Raw genomic sequence first — 19,326 nt, 5'->3', positions numbered from 1 at the left:
ATATCCTCAAATCTGATTCTTTGGTTGTCCAGTAAAATATTTAATGGATTTCAATGAACATGATGAGACAATGCAGATGAAAGCATAGTTGAAATCTGATAATAAAATGATGCAATAATTCAAATTTAAGTAGTCAAAACAGCAAATTTTGGGCTAAATGTGTGGCTGTATTTTAACTAAAGGCATTTTCCGACTGTTACTTTTCAACAGGCAATAATTTAAAAGAAAAAAAACACATGCAAAACCTGAGAATATTACATCTCACATTTTTGTGTTGATGAAGAAACTTCTCACATTTAATCGTCTGTCTCTTTGTGCTGCCAGAAAAAAAAACATAATGTAAACAAAGCATCAGATGAAACGCTAACACTGACTTAATATCAGTCTCTTCAAACTCAGACTGTTTTAACCGACAGTATTTATAGGAAAATCCCCTCCTCCGTGTTCCTTTTAGTGCAAATGAATGCCTCTCACATGAGCACATTTCCATGTACTGTCCGCTGAGTTCATTATTCACTTGCTGATGAATCCCAGTTTGGGTCGGTTTGTTCTGTGAATCTGTGAATGCCACCCATGTGTCATTGTGCGCACAGTCCCTGCTGTTGTCCAGGCCTCAGCGACTCTGGCCCAGAAGGAAGCGAGACACGTTTTCATAGACCACGAAGGTGATGCAGCAGGCGGGAGTGACTCGTATCAAGTTGGGGATGATGCCTTTGTAGAAGCCGATGGCGCCTTCGTTTCTGTGGAGGAAAAAGGGAAAATGATGATGAACGGCTGTGTCGGAAATGTCCAAAATCTACTACTGTCACACCTGTTATGACAAATATAGAACCAATGGCCCTATATCTGAGAAGAATCAATAACAAGTTGAATTTGCGAGGTTGTCAGGTTCTGTGGTCTGGAAGCAAGAGATCAATCTCCCAAAAGACGTGGGTGGTGGTAGTGGGTGGATCCCCTGATTGGTACATTATGCTTCATTTTTGATATCAACATAACAAACGCACAATCAGAAATGAAAAGAAAACAACCATTCACTCATCTTCTGAACCTGCTTTATCCTAGGTTTATCTATGCTTTATCTGTCCACTAGGGTCGTGGGGGGGTGCTGGAGCCTATCCCAGCTACCTGTGGGCGAAGGCGGGGTCCACCCTGGATGAGTCGCCAGTTCACTGCAGGGCCGACATATAGAGACCAACAACCAATCACTCTCTCAGAGATAGGACCTTCTAGGACACAGGCGTCAAACATGCAGCCTGGGGGCCAAATCCGGCCCAATAAAGGGTCCAGTCTGGCCCCTGGCATGAATTTATGAAATGCAAAAATTACACTAAGATATTAACAATCCTTTTATTTCAGGTTCCACATTCAGACCAATTCAATCTCATAATAATCTATAAATACTCACAACTCCAAATTTTTCTCTTTGTAAATGTAAATACACTGGTCTACAATTTTTTAGAAATGATTTGCTTCAGAGATTAAATGTGCTAAATGTTACGTATTTTAATAAGATTAATTGGAAAATAAATGACAAAAGTGCCGGTTTGCTGATGTTTTCAAGGTATATGATTAAGTGTTATTGCACATATATATTGGTTTATGTACATTTATATAATAGTTTTATAAATCCTCCACTAAATAGAACCTGTAAAGTGAATGTATTCTAATGTGCAGACAGTGTTTTGAAGTAGATCTTGTAGCTCTGAGACAAATATTCCTTTTGAGTCAAACCCATTCTCTCATTAATTCTTGAATTTCACATTTTGACCCAAGGCTGTATCTTGGAAAGTTCAACCAGCCAGCATTTTTTACTTGATTTTTCTTTATCAGTGACTCTCATGTGGTAAAATTTCATTACTTTTATTCTGGAAACATTTTCCTTGTAGACCAGTGATATTTTCATGTATTTAGACCAAAACAAAGTATAATAATTTCACAAAAAAATCTGAATAACCTGAACAAATAAGAACAACCTGAAATGTCTTAAGAGAAGTGCAATTTTAATAATATTCCACCTGTTGCTAAATATTTTGTGTATTTATAGATCCACTGTGATCTGTAAGTTATAATGTACATGTGGAAATGATAAACTGTGGCATAATATTGTTAAAATTACAATTTTTTTTTCAGTTTGTTCATATTATTCACATTGTTTGAAAGGACAGATTGTAGAAGTAAACAATTTCATAATGTATTTTTTACTTTTTTCACTGTAAAACATAGAGAAAAGTTTGGAGTTGACATTATTTATATATTATTATGTTTTTATTTCAGTGGTGCGGCCCACTTCAGATCAAATTTAGCTGAATGTGGCCCCTGAACTACAATGAGTTTGACACCCCTGTTCCAGGACATTATCGGACAGTGCTAACCTCTACACCACTCGAATTAGTTGAGTTATGGGTCAAAACACGGTACTCAAAATCTCTCTGACGGGACATTTTAGAGACAATTTGACAGATTAGTGTTGCTAAATGACCCACATTTTTACTTTTAAATTCATTTTTGCTTTAGTTGGACCATAAGGCACTATCCGAACCAAGAAGCTGCTTTATATTGAAATAAATGTTGGAATGGCAATCAGTTAAAGTTCCCTCTCTGACAGAACATTTCTGTGTTTTGACTCATATGTGACTTCCTATCCGTGCTCAATAGTAACAATACTGATATCGCTAACCATTTCCATGTTATAAACCATCAAAATATGGACTATTATACGTAAAGGCACATTTTTAATATTTCAAAAAAATTCATAAAAATTTCAAAAACCAAAATTTCTCAAAACTATGAACAAGCTTTGTAGACATTGGTCCAAGGAAGCTACATATAAAAATTGAAATTAATCCGACCAGTGGTTTTGGAGACGAAAATTGTTAAAATGTAGACATTTGTGACCTTGATCTTGACCCTTCAAGGTCACTCAAGGTCAAAGGTCATGGACCCAAATGAAAGTCCATACATGACTTCTTATCAGTGCTCAATAGTAACTATATTAATATCTCTAACAATTTCCATGTTATAAAACATTAAAATATGGACCATTATAAGTAAAGAGCAAATTTTTAATATTTAAAAAAATTCATAAAAACTTCAAAAACCAAAATTTCTCAAAACTGTGAACAAACTTGGTAGGCATTGGTCCCAAGAAGCTACATATAAAAATTGAAATGAACTAGCGGCATTGTACCCGTGCTGCCATTGTACGATAGCATGATAAGTAGAACTTGTGTGCCACCACTATCCATTTGTAAACTACCATTTAATCTTGCATTGTGCAGGTAATAATTTGAGCCAACATGTGAGGCATGAAGGGAAGAGCATGTATTTGTTTGGCCTGTCAGGCATGATTAAATTCATACAGCGGTAGTGAACTGCAGCCTTCACATTGTAGCACTGTCTGCTAGCAGTAGAAATTTCATGAACGGCAGCATAAACACTGGCGAAAATGGAGAATGGTGGCAGGGATGAAGAATTCAAAGTAGAGAGAGGCTAAAATTGCCCAGCATACCTCACAACATTTGAATACGGACATAAAATTGTGCCTAGTAGATAGTCAGGTAATGTTTCTATTCATTTGGTGAGTTTGGTGGCGATCGGGCCTGTGAAGGCTGAGGAAAATCCGTACAAACGCCCTCCTGTGCTGCAACATCGATGGAACACAACTTGTATTATATAGTAGGATCCGACAGATGGTTTTGGAGAAGAAAATTGTTGAAATGTCGACATTGGTGGCCTTGAGTTTGAGCCTTCAAGGTCACTCAAGGTTAAAGGTCATGGACCCAAATGAAAGTCCATATATGACCTCCTATCAGTCCTTCCTATCAATAGTAACTATACTGCCATCTCTAACTATCTATATGTTATAAGACATTAAAATATGGCCTGTTGTAATTGATTGCAAATTTTTTATATTTCAGAAATTCACCAAAAAATTTTAAAAAATCTAAATTTCTCAAAACTGTAAGCATACTCTGTAGACATTGTCCCAGGGAAGCTACATATAAAATTTCAAATGAATCCGACCAGTGGTTTTGTCAGTGAAGATACTGGAAGAAATTCTAGTAGGTGACAAACCTGAAAGTCTGCGGTCGAACATGGATACCCAAATGACGAACACCTGACAAATCTCACGGTACAACACTAGACGTATCTTGTCATGTACTGAAAAATCACACCAAAAATGCATCATAGACATCTTCTTGTCTTTTGTAACTAACATCTAAGGTACAGCTGAATCATGCCACGTATCCTACAGCAGTTCCCTATGAGCAAAAATGAAATAAGGATATACATTTAGTTGAAAGCAGCTGTTTGCCTCAAGGGAGACCCAAGTGTAATTACATTAAATTGCTATGATACAATTTGCTGATTCGTTTTCATAGAAATATTGACTGCTGCCTGAAAACACCATATGTTTGCAGTTTGAAATGTTGAACTGACACTATCTGATGTAAAGCAAAGCATTTCACATAAATTTCTATGTAAGAATGTAACGCAAACTGATGCCAGGTGAGGTTTTTAATAAAGAGCTGAAGCCCCGCCCCCTTCTGCCCCATGGGACCTAAGGCTGGTTGGTTTGGTAGCTTGTATTTCTTTAAGGGAATCATGTGTAATCGAATGCAGGATGCAGCAACAGAACCTTCACAAATTAGTGTTGGGGTTGAAACTTGTTTTGGTGGAACATTTGCATGTAGAAACATGAGCGGTGGTGTTAAAATGACTCAATCCTGCAAAAGACGATGCCAAATAAAAAGAGCCAGATGCTACTTTTATCATATATTTGCAGCTTGGAGGTTGTTAGTGTTGTTTGAGGCAGACTTTGGAGGATTCTTGCACATCCTCTGAGCCACGTTACAAGAAAATAGTAGAAATAGGGTGATCTCAGGTGGACCAGACCAGTAAAATAATGACATAATAACCTATAAATAATGTCAACTCCAAACTTATCTGTTTTAAAGTGAAAAAAGTCAAATTAAATTATGAAAATGTTTACATCTACAAACTATCCTTAAAAAACATGAGTAACAAAAACAACCCCCTTTTTTGAACTTGTTCATATTATGATTTGATGATGCTTATATTATTATTAGTGCTGGGCAGCGATTAAAATTTTTAATCGCAATTAATCGCGTGGATTTCTGCGATTAATCACGATTAATCGCATAGTTATAAGGGGGGGTTGCCGGCATTGCCTTTAAGTGATATTTCAGACTTGAAGTACTCCGGTGATGATAAAATAATTCCACATTGCAGTGCTTACAAACAACTTTGTCCTTCTCAACTCCACCATCTGAAGACATTTAAAATGAAAACGTCCATGGAAAAGACCGGTACTTTTCTCCATGTTTATGTCCACACCAGTTTATTTCCACTTGTGAGTGATTGACAGGAGTCTTAAGCTCACTATTAAGTAATAATACTAATCAGCCCAATAATATGTGATGTTCAGTTGTTCAAAGCAAGCAAATGGGACCCTGTAGTGGTCGGAACAAATTGCACTAACGTATGTTTTATCCTTGCGGTGTTCCCGTAGTCAGTTCGGACATAAGAAGGAACTAACAGAGACGTTTCTGTCACTCTGTTTGTATGGCCCGAGAAACGTTTGCCTGTGAGTATTTTATGTTCAGTTGTTGTAAGAATGAATAGCATAAAATATCTCTGATGTGAACCTTTGTTGCTGGATAAAAAGACGTTGTAAATCTTAAGTGAATCTGTAAATGCTAATCGTTATCGTGTCTATGGATTTTCCCATTCAAGTTAGCATCGAGCTAGCGATCTTTTTCCCATTCATTTAAATGTATAATGCCATGTAAATGTACTAAGGCAATGAACAGAACTGAGACACATTTTGTACGTATGTTGCAGTTTTACAGTGAGTCTCAAGTAAAAGATTTGGAGAGAAGTTTTCGGCGTCCGGCTTTTCTTGGGAAACCGGTTGTCTATCTGCCCAGCTAATCGCTACACGCACACAAGCAGAGGCAGAATAATGAGTTATAATAAAACGGCATTAATGTGAGATTTTAAAAAATTGCATATATTTATATACAATAAAATTGTATATATTTATATACAATATAAATATACAATATATGTATATTATATATTTTTTTATTAGTTCTTTTAATATATATTTTTCTCAATTTTAGACACAGTCTTTCGAAATAAATTCAGTCATTCATCCTGAAATTTCTTAAGAAAAGTGCAATTGTACCAATATTCTGCCTCAGTTCATCATTTACACATGTTCATTTCAACTTACAGATCACAATGGATCTATAAATACACTAAACATTTAGAAACAGGCAGAATATTGGTAAAATTGCACTTATTTTTCTTAAGAAGTTTCAGGTAGTTCATGGACATTCATGTTATTGACATTTTTTGTGAAAGGACAGTTTGTAAATGGAAACATTTTCATGTAACTTTACTTTTTTTTACAATGAAACAAAGAGATTCGTCATTATTTATAGGTTTTTATAATAGTACTAGTGTGTTAAAACTGATAATCTAGGGACTGAAGTTAGTAAATGCGTTGTTCCTGTTTTTAACTTCATTTCGCATCATGCAGTGTGGTACTGCGCTTCCGGTCAACTGAGCAACGTGATTATAAGGCTACTGTACTCCAAAATGACTAATATCTCCCAAAATATTGGTCCTATCAACTTGCCGAGATATTTAATATGGACATGGGACTATTCCTCAACTGTAGGTACCAAATTGTCCAGTTAAAAATGTCTGAATTTCTCAGAACTGTGCAGATATACACACACACACACACACACACACACACACAGAGACCTTTCAGTAACATCATTAATTGTTAATATTATCAGTGTAATTTTTGCATTTCACAAATTCACCCGACAGGTCAGACTGGACCCTTTGGCGGGCCGGTTTTGGCCCACGGGCCTTCTGTTTGCCACCCCTAGTCTACAATGTGAATGCTGCCTATGACGTCATGAACACATTCTTCTTCGTGTGCAGATAAACTGGTCTGTGTGAGTGGGTCATACCTCCACGTCCGTCTGACAACATCAATAACCCCGTTGTATTTATTGTGCTGGTCTTGCAGGCGAGCTCGAACCACCTGATAGGGATACGTCGTAGCCACAGCAAATATTTTGGATAATGCAGCCATTGTGATATATTCCAAAGGATTCTGTTGTCGCGGATACGGAGAGAGGGAGAGAGGGGGAGACGGAGAGAAGAGCAGAGTGGGAAAAACTGATGAGTCACTTGTTTGAGTTAAATACTGGTTTTCGACCGTGGGCTCGTTCGGAGTCACATTAAACACTGAACATGTTCCAGACTCTCTGTGGCTCCGGGGCTCACTGACTCACCAGCTTCGCATCTGAAGGCACTTTCTTGTATTTGTTGTAGTCTCTCTTGAGTTCTTCGTAGGCCATGAACTGCAGCGCTCCATGAGACGTACCAAACAGACCAGGAATATAACCCTGAGAAAAAAAACAAAAAAACACAGGCTCTGTCAGTGATTCACACTGAATATAGAACTTAGAATAGAACTGAAAAGAATAGAATAGAATAAAATAGAACAGAATAGAACAGAAAAGAATAGAATAGAATGAATACAAAACAACAGAAAAGAACAGAATAGAATAGAACAGAAAAGTGAATAAAGTAGAATAGAGTAGTGTAGTGTAGTAGAATAGAATAGAATAGAGTAATGTAGAATAGAACAGAAAAGAATAGATTAGAGTAGATTAGAGTAGAATAGATTACAGTAGAATAGAATAGAGTAGTGTAGAATAGAGTAGAATAGAATATAACAGAAAAGAATAGAATAGAGTAGTGTAGAATAGAATAGAATAGAATAAAATAGAACAGAAAAGAATAGAACAGAAAAAAATAGAGTTGAATAGAACAGAGTAACGTGGAATAGAATTGAAAAGAATAGAATAGAATAGAATAGAATAGAATAGAATAGAGTAGATTAAAATAGAATAGAATAGAACAGAGTAATGTAGAATAGAGTAGAATAGAACAGAAAAGAATAGAGTAGAGTAGATTAGAGTAGAATAGAATAGAGTAGAATAGAGTAGAGTAGAAGAGAATAGTAGAATAGATTAAAGTACAATAGAATACAGTAGTGTAGAATAGAATAAAATAGAACAGAAAAGAATAGAGCAGAAAAAAATAGAGTAGAATAGAACAGAGTAACATGGAATAGAATTGAAAAGAATAGAATAGAATAGAATAGAATAGAATAGAATAGAATAGAACAGAGTAATGTAGAATAGAGAGGAGTAGAACAGAACAGAAAAGAATATAATAGATTAGAGTAGTGTAGAGTAGAGTAGAGTAGAAGAGAATAGCCATAACAAGGAAGTGACTAAAACTAGAAAAACCTACAGTGGAGGACTAGATTGACATCATTTATGACATTTTTAAGATAGAAAGAATCACTTTTGCAATAAAACTACAACAAGGTCTGTTTTTGAAAAGATGGATTAGGTCTGTCACACCAGTTCGACCATCATTAATCTAAGGCCATGTCTTATGTCCATTTCACCCCTTTTTCCCCTTTTATATCAATATATTTTTTTTTCATATCACAAATGTGCACCCCAGCATTCCTGTTCTGGGGAGTTTAATTCTTAATTTTGTATTGAATAAATTTCCTCTTTTGTATTGCTGAGGAAGGACCGTTCATCCTTATCTGTATTGTTTGTGGAATCACATGTGTATTACTTTGTGATTCAGTTGTAATTTACAGATGAATGGATGAGACTGGTGAACTGTTATGTGAATAAACATGTGAACCATGGAAAATTCTAATAAAAAGAGAATTGAAAAAAAAAAAAAGAATAGAAAGAGAGCTACTCCAGTCACTGCAAACAATATAAATAATAAAAAAAAAACAATACATCAGCAAACAAGAATAGAGCAAATATAAACTTACTGAAAACTAAAAAATAAAATACGAAAGTAGAATATAACATCTTACAAAATAAAATAAGAATTAAATAACTAAAAGTAGAATAGAATAAGAATAGATAAAAGGTATATTAATAGACACAATATTTAGAATTTTAATAGTATTAACAGTGTGTGTATCTTTGAAAGTCTAAAAAATGGTGCATTTATGTCTGACAGTACATTTATGTTTGATTTCTGATGTGCTTTAAATAAACATGCTTTCATCTGCAGTATGGCAGACAGCAGAGCATCTGAGGACACTTGAAAATAATAATTAATTTAAAAAAAACCAACCCATTGGCAGGCTGTTGTTCAGGAAGAAAAAAAATCCTGATGTATTTATCACTCACAATGCAGCTTTAGATGTGAGCGTCTGTGTTCTCCATTAAACCAAGCTGTTGCTGCGCTCTAGTGGTGGAAACACATACACACCCTCACAACAGCCATAAGTGACATGATGCAACAATGACTGTGGTATTACACAACGCTGGGGTCGACTTGTACTGATTATGAGTAATCAAAGAGACCGTTATTTAGAACAGATGTACATTTGGAGGAAATGTATAAGCTTGGAGCCAAAATTAATCTGAAATGTTATTTTTGTTTATTATTTGCATGTTTTATGCTTGTTTTAAGCTTTTCTGTTCAGTTTTTGTCTTTCTAAAGTGCTTGGCTGTTAAAGAAAATGAGAAATTAAAGAACTATTTGTAACATTTCTTCCTTTTTTTTTGGCAAAAGATGAATCACAGCAGCAAGTGATGGCAGATATTGTATTAAAAGTAATAATTATTTTGTTAGAGGCAGAAAAATATAAGATTGTTCTTCTTTCTGCTCATAATTTGGCCACTTTGCCGGCATGTAAAAGCAGATTTTCTTTTTCTGTGTCTTTCTTTTATCTTATGCAATACATAAATAAATAACTAAATGAACTTAACTAAAATTTAGAATATGAAGGTATAAGTGGAAATTTAAAAAAAAAAAAAAAAATCATTGCTGTATGTGTGACCTTGTACAGTCCAGCCACTCCCTCATGGCGGTAGATCTTGACCAGAGCGTCCACCATCCCCTTGTACTGTTTACCGCCAACACCGGCGTCGTACTGCAGCACCAGCCGAGTCTTGGTCACCCAGATGGGGTTTGTTATGGTGAGTGTGAGGATACCTAAACAGAGCAGAGGGTGGAGAGGAAGTGTGTGAGTTCAGCCACTTAATTAGATCCACATGAGCAGGAGAGGACACTGGAACAGCAGATCTGTCCTGACACTGATTATCTGATTATGGATGGTCACGTTTCAGTAGAAATGGTTTATTTATACTGAGTTTAAGTTGATTTCAATATGAGCCAAAAATACTAATATTTGAAATGTGTTAATGATAAAAATAACAGTTTTATGTTTTCATTCAGTTTCCTGTTTAACCCATAACGACCCAGTGCTACCACTGTGGCAATTCCTAAATAAATTTTTCACTCTATTTAAACTTTCTTTCTTTTTTTTTTTTTTTTAAACTTTATTTATAGAGCTTTTCAACATTTATAGAACTTTTCAACGTTTAACAAATATAACACTTATTAGTTCAAGTTATATGTTCATCGTACAAAAATTGACACTGGACATGATAAACAAACAGAAACCATAGAGGAAAAAAAAGGGAATACAAACAAAACACACATAACAAAACAATCAAGACAGTGCATTCTGGTACATTTAAGGAAAGAAAATAAATAAACAAACAAACAGGTCAATCGCAATGTAAACAACTAAAATGTACTTACAGTTCCAGGCCAGGTAACATATTCACATAGTGTAAAACAGGCTCCCATATTTTGTTAAATTTATTGATCTACTGTATTTAAACTTTTTAAAATTTATTACCACTAATTCTAATATTATCCTCTGTATTTTGCGTTTTCTTTGAAAATCAGGTATTTTCCTACATTTAATTCACAGATCATGTACATGTTCATAAAAGCTCAGATTAAAATTGAGGGTTATTGTATCAAAAACAGAGAAAACTGAAAAAAAAGTGACTTTTTCAGCAAATATATAATTATTTAAATGTAAAAACAAGTGTGCCCAAGCAAAACAAAATGTTGGCTACAGAAGGAGCCACCTGCAATGGGCCTTATATATGTTATAGAATAGAATCAAATCTTTATTTTGTCAGTAGTAGTTTGTCACACACATAAACATGCACCACACACCGAAATTTGTCTTCTGCCTTTAACCCATCACTAGATCATGCATCACACACTCTATACTAGGAGCAGTGGGTTCGCCATGTCAGGCGCCCAGGGAGCAAATGGGGGGGGGGGGTTAGGTGCCTTGCTCAAGGGCATATCAGCCAACAACTCTCCACCAGTCCAGGAAATCGAACCGACAACCCTTTGGTCACAAGCCGCCTCTCCAGCCATCTAGGCCACGGCTGCCCCCATTGCATTACAGAAAACATTAGGCTGATGGAACGCATGACTTTCACCCTGCGGTTCCAGGCGGACTTGGGAGCTGCAACCAATTAATCGATTAGATGCTTGAAGCGAATGCAAAAATTCATGATTTGATTAATCGACTCGAATTGATATACATAAATATTCTACTCCAGTTTTCCTGAATTGAAGCTTCTTTGTGCGTCCCAATAAGCGTCCGTGTGAAACACAACAGTGGAACCAATGTTTAACAGCAGAGAAATGAAGGAAACAAAGCTTTGATTGAGGAGAATTGTGGTTGAATGATATTTTTAGATCACTCTGAGTTGATTAATCGGTTGCAGCTCTAAAACGGTGACAGTACTAATTAAAAATGGCTGATGTTGTAGGCATGTTTATGTTATAACTGTCATCCCTAGACCCACTTTCAAGTTCTTGTTTTGTATAACTAAAATTAGGGATGCACCGATACTGATACGAGTATCAGCATCGGCTCCGATACTCAGTGTGTGTACTCATACTCGTAAAAGTAATCCGATACAACTGCACCGATACCACTTATGGCCGTGTGACATTCACAGTTCAGTGCAGCAGGTACGCGGCGGTGGAATAATGTGTGAGGAGTGTGAAGAGTGTGGAGATTTTTCAAAATAAATGATGGTGATAAAAGTAACGCTGACAGTAAGTAACATTACAGACACAGACAGATATGGACGCAGCGTTCTGTCCGTCCTCTGCGTACATTCCATCCGTTTTCCAGGTGCTGGCGGATGCGTACCCAGACAGAGAATACCACTGGGAGTAAGGAGCGGTGCGGACCGCCGCCAGCGGAAGAGAAAACAAAACTTATCACTCATTTCTCTTTTCTCTACCTGCTGAAACTAAGCTGTTAAACCTTACTAGAGAAAACGCTGCAATATTAGTATCACATTGGTGTTGCCTCTGTCATTTCCATGTTTGTTATTACTGACTTTCTTCTTCTTCCTCTCAAAAAACTTTACTCTTTTTCGTGGTATTTGTCCAGTATGGTTAATTAACAGTGGCGCCCCCTGGTGGATTAACTGAGAAATGCTCATTCCAACACATTAAATGTCAGTAGCAGCACTTGGTTCCAGTCAGACTAATGACAACGACAATAAAGCACATTTACAAAAGGAACTAAGAACTGGAATGGGATTATTAAGTACTTGTGTCGGTACTCGGTATCGGCAAGTACTCAAATGTAAGTACTCATACTCGGTCTGGAAAAAAGTGGTATCCGTGCATCCCTAACTAAAATGTTTATAAATAAAGTGTAAAAAAAAAACAAAAAAAAAAAACAAACAAACAAATGTCTCCATCCACTGGCACTGATCCAACTCCATGGCTTTTACTGGTGAATCAATGTTGTAGAAGATGACGGTGTTTCCACGGTAACTACGGAGCCTCTGAACGTCCAAATGGGTCATATCCGATGACCATGAAAAGATGACAAACTGTATTTTACATCAATTATTTACATGTATTGACAGAATTAGTGGATCAATAGTTTAGATAAGTAGATGGTTTTGGTCGCAGGTGGATGTTTGGGTCTTTATGGGTTAATGCAGTGTTTCCCAACCAATGTGCCGTGGCACGTAAGTGTGCCGCAAGAAATCATCAGGTGTGCTGTGGAAAATTATCCAATTTCACCTGACTGGTACTGTAAGAGCAGCGTGATACAGATACATACGACTGCACGCACTAATGATCCACTCAACCTCAACAGTCTCCTGTTTCCCTTTGCAAAAACAAAAATAAAAGTGAAAATGAACCAGCCCCGATGCGGCGCGTTCTGCTGATAAAGCCCCCCCTCACTAGTGACGCACGGATTAGCGAGTTACCCGCTAACCCCGGGTATCAGGTTGGGGCAGGGGGGATATGCCTCCCATACTATTACACAACGGACTTCAATATGGGGGTTCGTCCAAGGAGTCGCTGACGAACCCCTCTCAGCCTTCTTGTTCCAAACGCTCCGTGACAGTGTGCCCCCCCACCCCCGAAAAAAAGAGAGAGAGCTGTTGAGGAAGATTTGTGTGTCTTTCTTCAATTCCTGCAAGAATATCAGCTTTGTGTTCAACTAAACAGGCCCAGGTTTCACATTGTGTAAGTACATTGAGACTAGATTCATTCATTTTCTGAACCCGCTTTATCCTCACTAGGGTCACGGGGGTCGCTTGGAGCCTATCCCAGCTACATAGGGGCGAAGGCGGGGTACACCCTGGACAAATTGCCAGTTCATCACAGGGCTGAACATATAGAGACAAACAATCACTCTCACAGTCACACCTATGGGCAATTTAGATTAACCAATTAACCTATCAGTGCATGTCTTTGGATGGTGGGAGGAAGCCGGAGTACCCAGAGAGAACCCACGCAGACACAGAAAGGTCCCACCCCCCGTCGACTGGTGTTGGAATCGAACCCAGGACCTTCTTGCTGTGAGGCACGAGTGCTAACCACTGCACCACCGTGTCGCCCGCATTGAGACTAGATTTGTATTATATTTCAGTAAATATACTTTCTGTGACATTTTTGTTTGGTGGTGTGCCTTGTGATTTTTCTAATGCAAAATATGTGCCGTGGCTCAAAAAAGGTTGGGAAACACTGGGTTAATGTAATATAAAAGCATGAGGCAGCAACATGTGACTGTGAGACTCAAACAGATTTTTTGCATCGGCCTCGTGTCGGACTCAGCTGGCTCAGAGCTGCGTTATCAAGCCGCTGTTGTTGATTTAATAAGTGTGTCAACAGGGCAGGTACGGACACACACAGACGCTAACCTGCTTGGGCTGCAGACACCAGATGCTCTGCAGGACTCAGCTCAGTCTGACGGCCCTCCTTCGTGTACCCTTTGATTGCATTGTAGCTGCAGGATGACAGAAAATACGACCAGATATTAATACAAACGTTAGGGAGGTGGGTATCTGGAACAGCACAGAGGGGAACGGACTGACTCACAAAAAGAAGTAGAGACCCCAGGATGCTCCGGCCCCCCAGACGTTAGGTGTCACTCCTTGATAAAGGCCTCTTAGCCCTTCCTGCTGCCACACACTCCTCATACAGTGGAGGATCCCGCTGTATTTAGGCCTCAACTCCAAACCGTCACTTACTGCAGAAAAAAGGACATTAAATAAAATTACTTCGTTAACTGAAATCAACCAAGTAAGTCATGACCTGTGTCTGACTGTACACAGGACATACTTTAACTGGGTTATTACTACACATTCAGTAGATCTCAAACAGCTGCATGTGTTGAATGAAATAATAAATGTTCAAATATTACAGCGTGGTTCTGCCGCTGCCTTTTACTGGCTGGAAATATCGTTTGCTGTGACCTAAATTAACCTTCTGAACTCAAAAACTGAAGGCAACAGAAGCACAGAGTAACTGATACACACCTACACTATCTCATCTGTTTTTATTGCTGCTGTAAACTTCTATTCAAACATCCGTGAACTGCCACTACAGTAAACAGTAAATGTCTAAATTTAAAATGTATTTAAGTCTTGTATGCGGCAGAAATATTAACTTGTTTATGATTAATTTGTCTGAAAGTCTTGAAATCGTACGCAAAAATATATCGAATATTTCTAGATTTGATTATGTGCACAAATACTTTTCACGTGTCACAATATTTTACATGGAGCATTTTTACTGATTATTAACATATTACATATATTTAGATATATATTTTGCATCTGTGTTATAAAAATTTGAATTTAATAAGGCAGTGGTTCTCAAACTTTTTACAGTGGAGTACCCCCTGAAATAAACTGTTTTATCCAAGTATCCCCAACTCTCGCTTCAGCATTTTTGAGTGAAAAAATAAGGCAAAACTTGAAAATAAGGCAAAACTAGAACTAACATGTAGGGGTGTTAGAAAATATCGGTTCCACAATATATCGTGATATTTCATTTCACAATAGTGTATCGATATTAAAAAGTACTGTATCGATATTTTTAGGTATTTATTCAAATGCAGATATGGCGGAGGTTCATTTTTGTTTTTTATATTTCTTTATTGTTTATATCTTATTTATTATTATTTAACCCTGTTTTATTAAATAATGGTTATTTGAAGCATCCTAAAAGCACTTTTTACTGTTTTTACTGAGAGTGGCAGATGTTAGTTCCTTTGGAAACTAGGAGAATTAGAAAAATGTTGTGATATAGTATTAGATCCTGTTCTGATTAAATAAAAATGTGCTTAGTATTTGTGCATATTTCTGACTTAATTCAATTCTTCCAGGAAATAATCTTAAAAAAAAAGAAAGAAAACAAACAAAAAATTGCCTTTTAAACAGTATCATGATATATTGTGATATATGGTATCGTGACCCTAGTATTGTGATTTGTATCGTAACGCCAGATTGTTGCTGATACACAGCCTTACTAACATCTGCCGCTCTCAGTAAAAAGTGCTTTTAGGATGCTTCAAATAACCATTATTTAGTAAAACAAGGTTGAATAATAATAAATAAGCAATCACATCACAATATATCACGATATTTCATTTCATAATACTGTATCGATATTAAAAAGTACTGTATCGATATTTTTAGGTATTTATTCAAATGCAGATATGGCGGAGGTTCATTTTTGTTTTTTATTTTTCTTTATTGTTTATATCTTATTTATTATTATTCAACCTTGTTTTACTAAATAATGGTTATTTGAAGCATCCTAAAAGCACTTTTTACTGAGAGCGGCAGATGTTAGTAAGGCTGTGTATCAGCAACAATCTGGCGTTACGATACAAATCACAATACTAGGGTCACGATACCATATATCACAATATATCATGATACTGTTTAAAAGGCAATTTTTTGTTTGTTTTCTTTCTTTTTTTTTAAGATTATTTCCTGGAAGAATTGAATTAAGTCAGAAATATGCACAAATACTAAGCACATTTTTATTTAATCAGAACAGGATCTAATACTATATCACAACATTTTTCTAATTCTCCTAGTTTCCAAAGGAACTAACATCTGCCACTCTCAGTAAAAACAGTAAAAAGTGCTTTTAGGATGCTTCAAATAACCATTATTTAATAAAACAGGGTTAAATAATAATAAATAAGATATAAACAATAAAGAAAAATAAAAAACAAAAATGAACCTCCGCCATATCTGCATTTGAATAAATACCTAAAAATATCGATACAGTACTTTTTAATATCGATACAGTATTATGAAATGAAATATCGTGATATATTGCAGAACCAATATTTTCTAACACCCCTATTTAAGTGTACAGCTGTTTAATGTTTTTTTAAACCTATTCTTGTATTTTAGTCTATTATTTTGCTTTTTATTCTTCTTTACACACTGTTAATCATACAGCTGTTTAATGTTTTTAATCTATTCTTCTATTTTAGTCTATTATTTTGCTTTTTATTCTTCTTTACACACTGTTAATTGCACAGCTGTTTTATTTTTTTAATCCATTCTTGTATTTTAGTCTATTATTTTGCTTTTTATTCTTCTGTACGATACTGTTTTAACTGTACAGCTGTTTCATGTTTTTAATCTATTGCATTTTAGTCTATTATTTTGCTTTTTATTGTTCTTTACACAGTGTTAATTGTACAGCTGTTTAATGTTTTTAATCTATTCTTGTATTTTAGTCTATTATTTTGCTTTTTATTCTTCTTTACACACTGTTAATTATACAGCTGTTTTATAGTTTTTAATCTATTCTTGTATTTTAGTCTATTATTTTGCTTTTTATTCTTCTGTACAATACTGTTTTATGTTTTTAATCTATTGTATTTTAGTCTATTATTTTGCTTTTTATTCTTCTGTACGATACTGTTTTATGTTTTTAATCTATTGTATTTTAGTCTATTATTTTGTTTTTTATTCTTCTGTACAATACTGTTTTAACTCTACAGCTCTTTTATGTTTTTAATCTAGTCTTGTATTTTAGTCTATTATTTTGCTTTTTATTCTTCTGTACAATACTGTTTTATGTTTTTAATCTATTGTATTTTAGTCTATTATTTTGTTTTTTATTCTTCTGTACAATACTGTTTTAACTGTACAGCTCTTTTATGTTTTTAATCTACTCTTGTATTTTAGTCTATTATTTTGCTTTTTATTCTTCTGTACAATACTGTTTTATGTTTTTAATCTATTGTATTTTAGTCTATTATTTTGCTTTTTATTCTTCTGTACGATACTGTTTTATGTTTTTAATCTATTGTATTTTAGTCTATTATTTTGCTTTTTATTCTTCTTTACACACTGTTAATTGTACAGCTCTTTTATGTTTTTAATCTATTCTTGTATTTTAGTCTATTATTTTGCTTTTTATTCTTCTTTACACACTGTTAATTGTACAGCTCTTTTATGTTTTTAATCTATTCTTGTATTTTTCTTTCACTTTTGTTTTTCCCCTGTAAGTCGCTTTGGAAAAAAGCATCTGCCAAATGCATAAATGTAAATGTAATGTAATGTAATTACCTGCAAACCTGATTTTGACCAGGTCCAGTGGGTGCAGAACCAGTGTGGACACCACCCCCCCACTCAGACCCGCCAGCAGGTTCTCCACCTTCACGTGGCTGAACACCTGGCGCATGTGTCCGACCACCGTCAGCCCGGAGCCGGAGCCGGAGCCGTGGTTCGGGGCAGAGCTCATGTTTACGGAGGCTACAACAGTTAGCTCCACACGCCGTCTAAACGCACCGCTCCGGTTCCTTCACGGACATGAACCGATGACACCCGGCGGAAGCAGCGGCACAATCTGAACAGAACATCCGAACAAGAGCCGCTGCAGAACGGGCTCCCATTTTCACTGCGTCATTGAGGAAGGAGCCACGTTTTGGACATGAGGCAGAAATAAAAAAAAACCCAGAGCAGTATCCAAAATGTCAAACTGCAACTCTGACCTTGTAACAGGTGAAGTTATTCTGGAGTTATAAGCACTTCCGGTGGAAAACCTTCAAAATAAAAGCATATCGAGCAGGTTTACATGTGAGTTATTATTATTATTATTATTATTATTATTATTATTATTATTATTATTATTATTATGTTTATGCATTTGGCAGATGCTTTTTTCCAACGCGACTTACAGGGTAAAACCAATCAAATCACTCAATCAATCAAATTTTTATTTATATAGCGCCAGATTGCAACAAAAAAGTTATCTGATGACACTTTATATATAGAGTTGGTCAAAACCAGACTCTAAGCCAATTTACAGAAACCCAACAGAATCCTCCAGGAGCAAACACTTGTGACTGGTGATTATTATTATTATTATTATTATTATTATTATTTTTTTTTTTTTTGCTGTTATGAGATTTGGAAATTACACTTGTGAGACCCAACAGTGGGCATGCACACCTTTGATGCAAACAGCAGTACAACAGCAAAAACACTGAAATTTGTTTGCATCATGACTGGAATGCAGCTACACAAAAAAAACTCCCACTCCCACAAGTCTTAAAGAAAAAAGTTTGTCTTGGATGTAAAAATGTGAAATTTGGAAACTACTCTATTTGTGATCAAAGCCATGCATTTGAAACCTTGACTGGAAATATAAAAAATATACTTCAAAAGTGTGTATATCAGAATTATACGCATCACTTAAAATACTGATTCATTGATAAGACAAGATATTTGTTGTATTTTATTTTATTTTATTTTGTTTTATTTAAAATAAACACAAAAAGCAGAAAGAAAGACACCACAGAATGGCCACATTATGAATGAAAAGAAGCAGGAAGAATTTATATTGTTGCAGCAGCATTGGAAGAGATACAGATTCATTATTACTAAAATAAAACCTTAGTGATAAGTTCAGAAATTAATGTAAGATTTTTTTATTTTTTTTTTAAATTTCAGCAGAATGCCCCTCATTATGAATGAAAGGAGTGAAAAGAATTTCCTGTGTTACAACAGCATAGCGATAGTAATAGTAAAAGTGCAGATTCAAATA

The 19,326-nt window shown here is 35.7% G+C and overlaps 1 protein-coding gene across 1 annotated transcript; it reads right to left on the bottom strand.

Moving 5' to 3' along the window:
* Positions 1 to 19: 19 nt before the first annotated feature.
* LOC115436178 (mitochondrial folate transporter/carrier) lies at positions 20 to 18,283 on the bottom strand. Its single transcript, XM_030158941.1, has 7 exons — positions 17,847 to 18,283; positions 14,341 to 14,491; positions 14,163 to 14,248; positions 9,944 to 10,098; positions 7,341 to 7,454; positions 7,014 to 7,159; positions 20 to 740 (listed from the first exon to the last, which is right to left on the bottom strand). Exons 1-7 carry the CDS (start codon positions 18,019 to 18,021, stop codon positions 614 to 616), a joined length of 954 nt encoding a protein of 317 aa, XP_030014801.1. The 5' UTR covers positions 18,022 to 18,283; the 3' UTR covers positions 20 to 613.
* Between the last annotated feature and the right edge of the window lie 1,043 nt (positions 18,284 to 19,326).

The sequence above is a fragment of the Sphaeramia orbicularis genome, chromosome 16 (assembly GCF_902148855.1).
Source record: "Sphaeramia orbicularis chromosome 16, fSphaOr1.1, whole genome shotgun sequence".
Taxonomy (NCBI): Eukaryota; Metazoa; Chordata; class Actinopteri; order Kurtiformes; family Apogonidae; genus Sphaeramia; species Sphaeramia orbicularis.
This window is presented reverse-complemented; position numbering and strand designations above follow the sequence as displayed.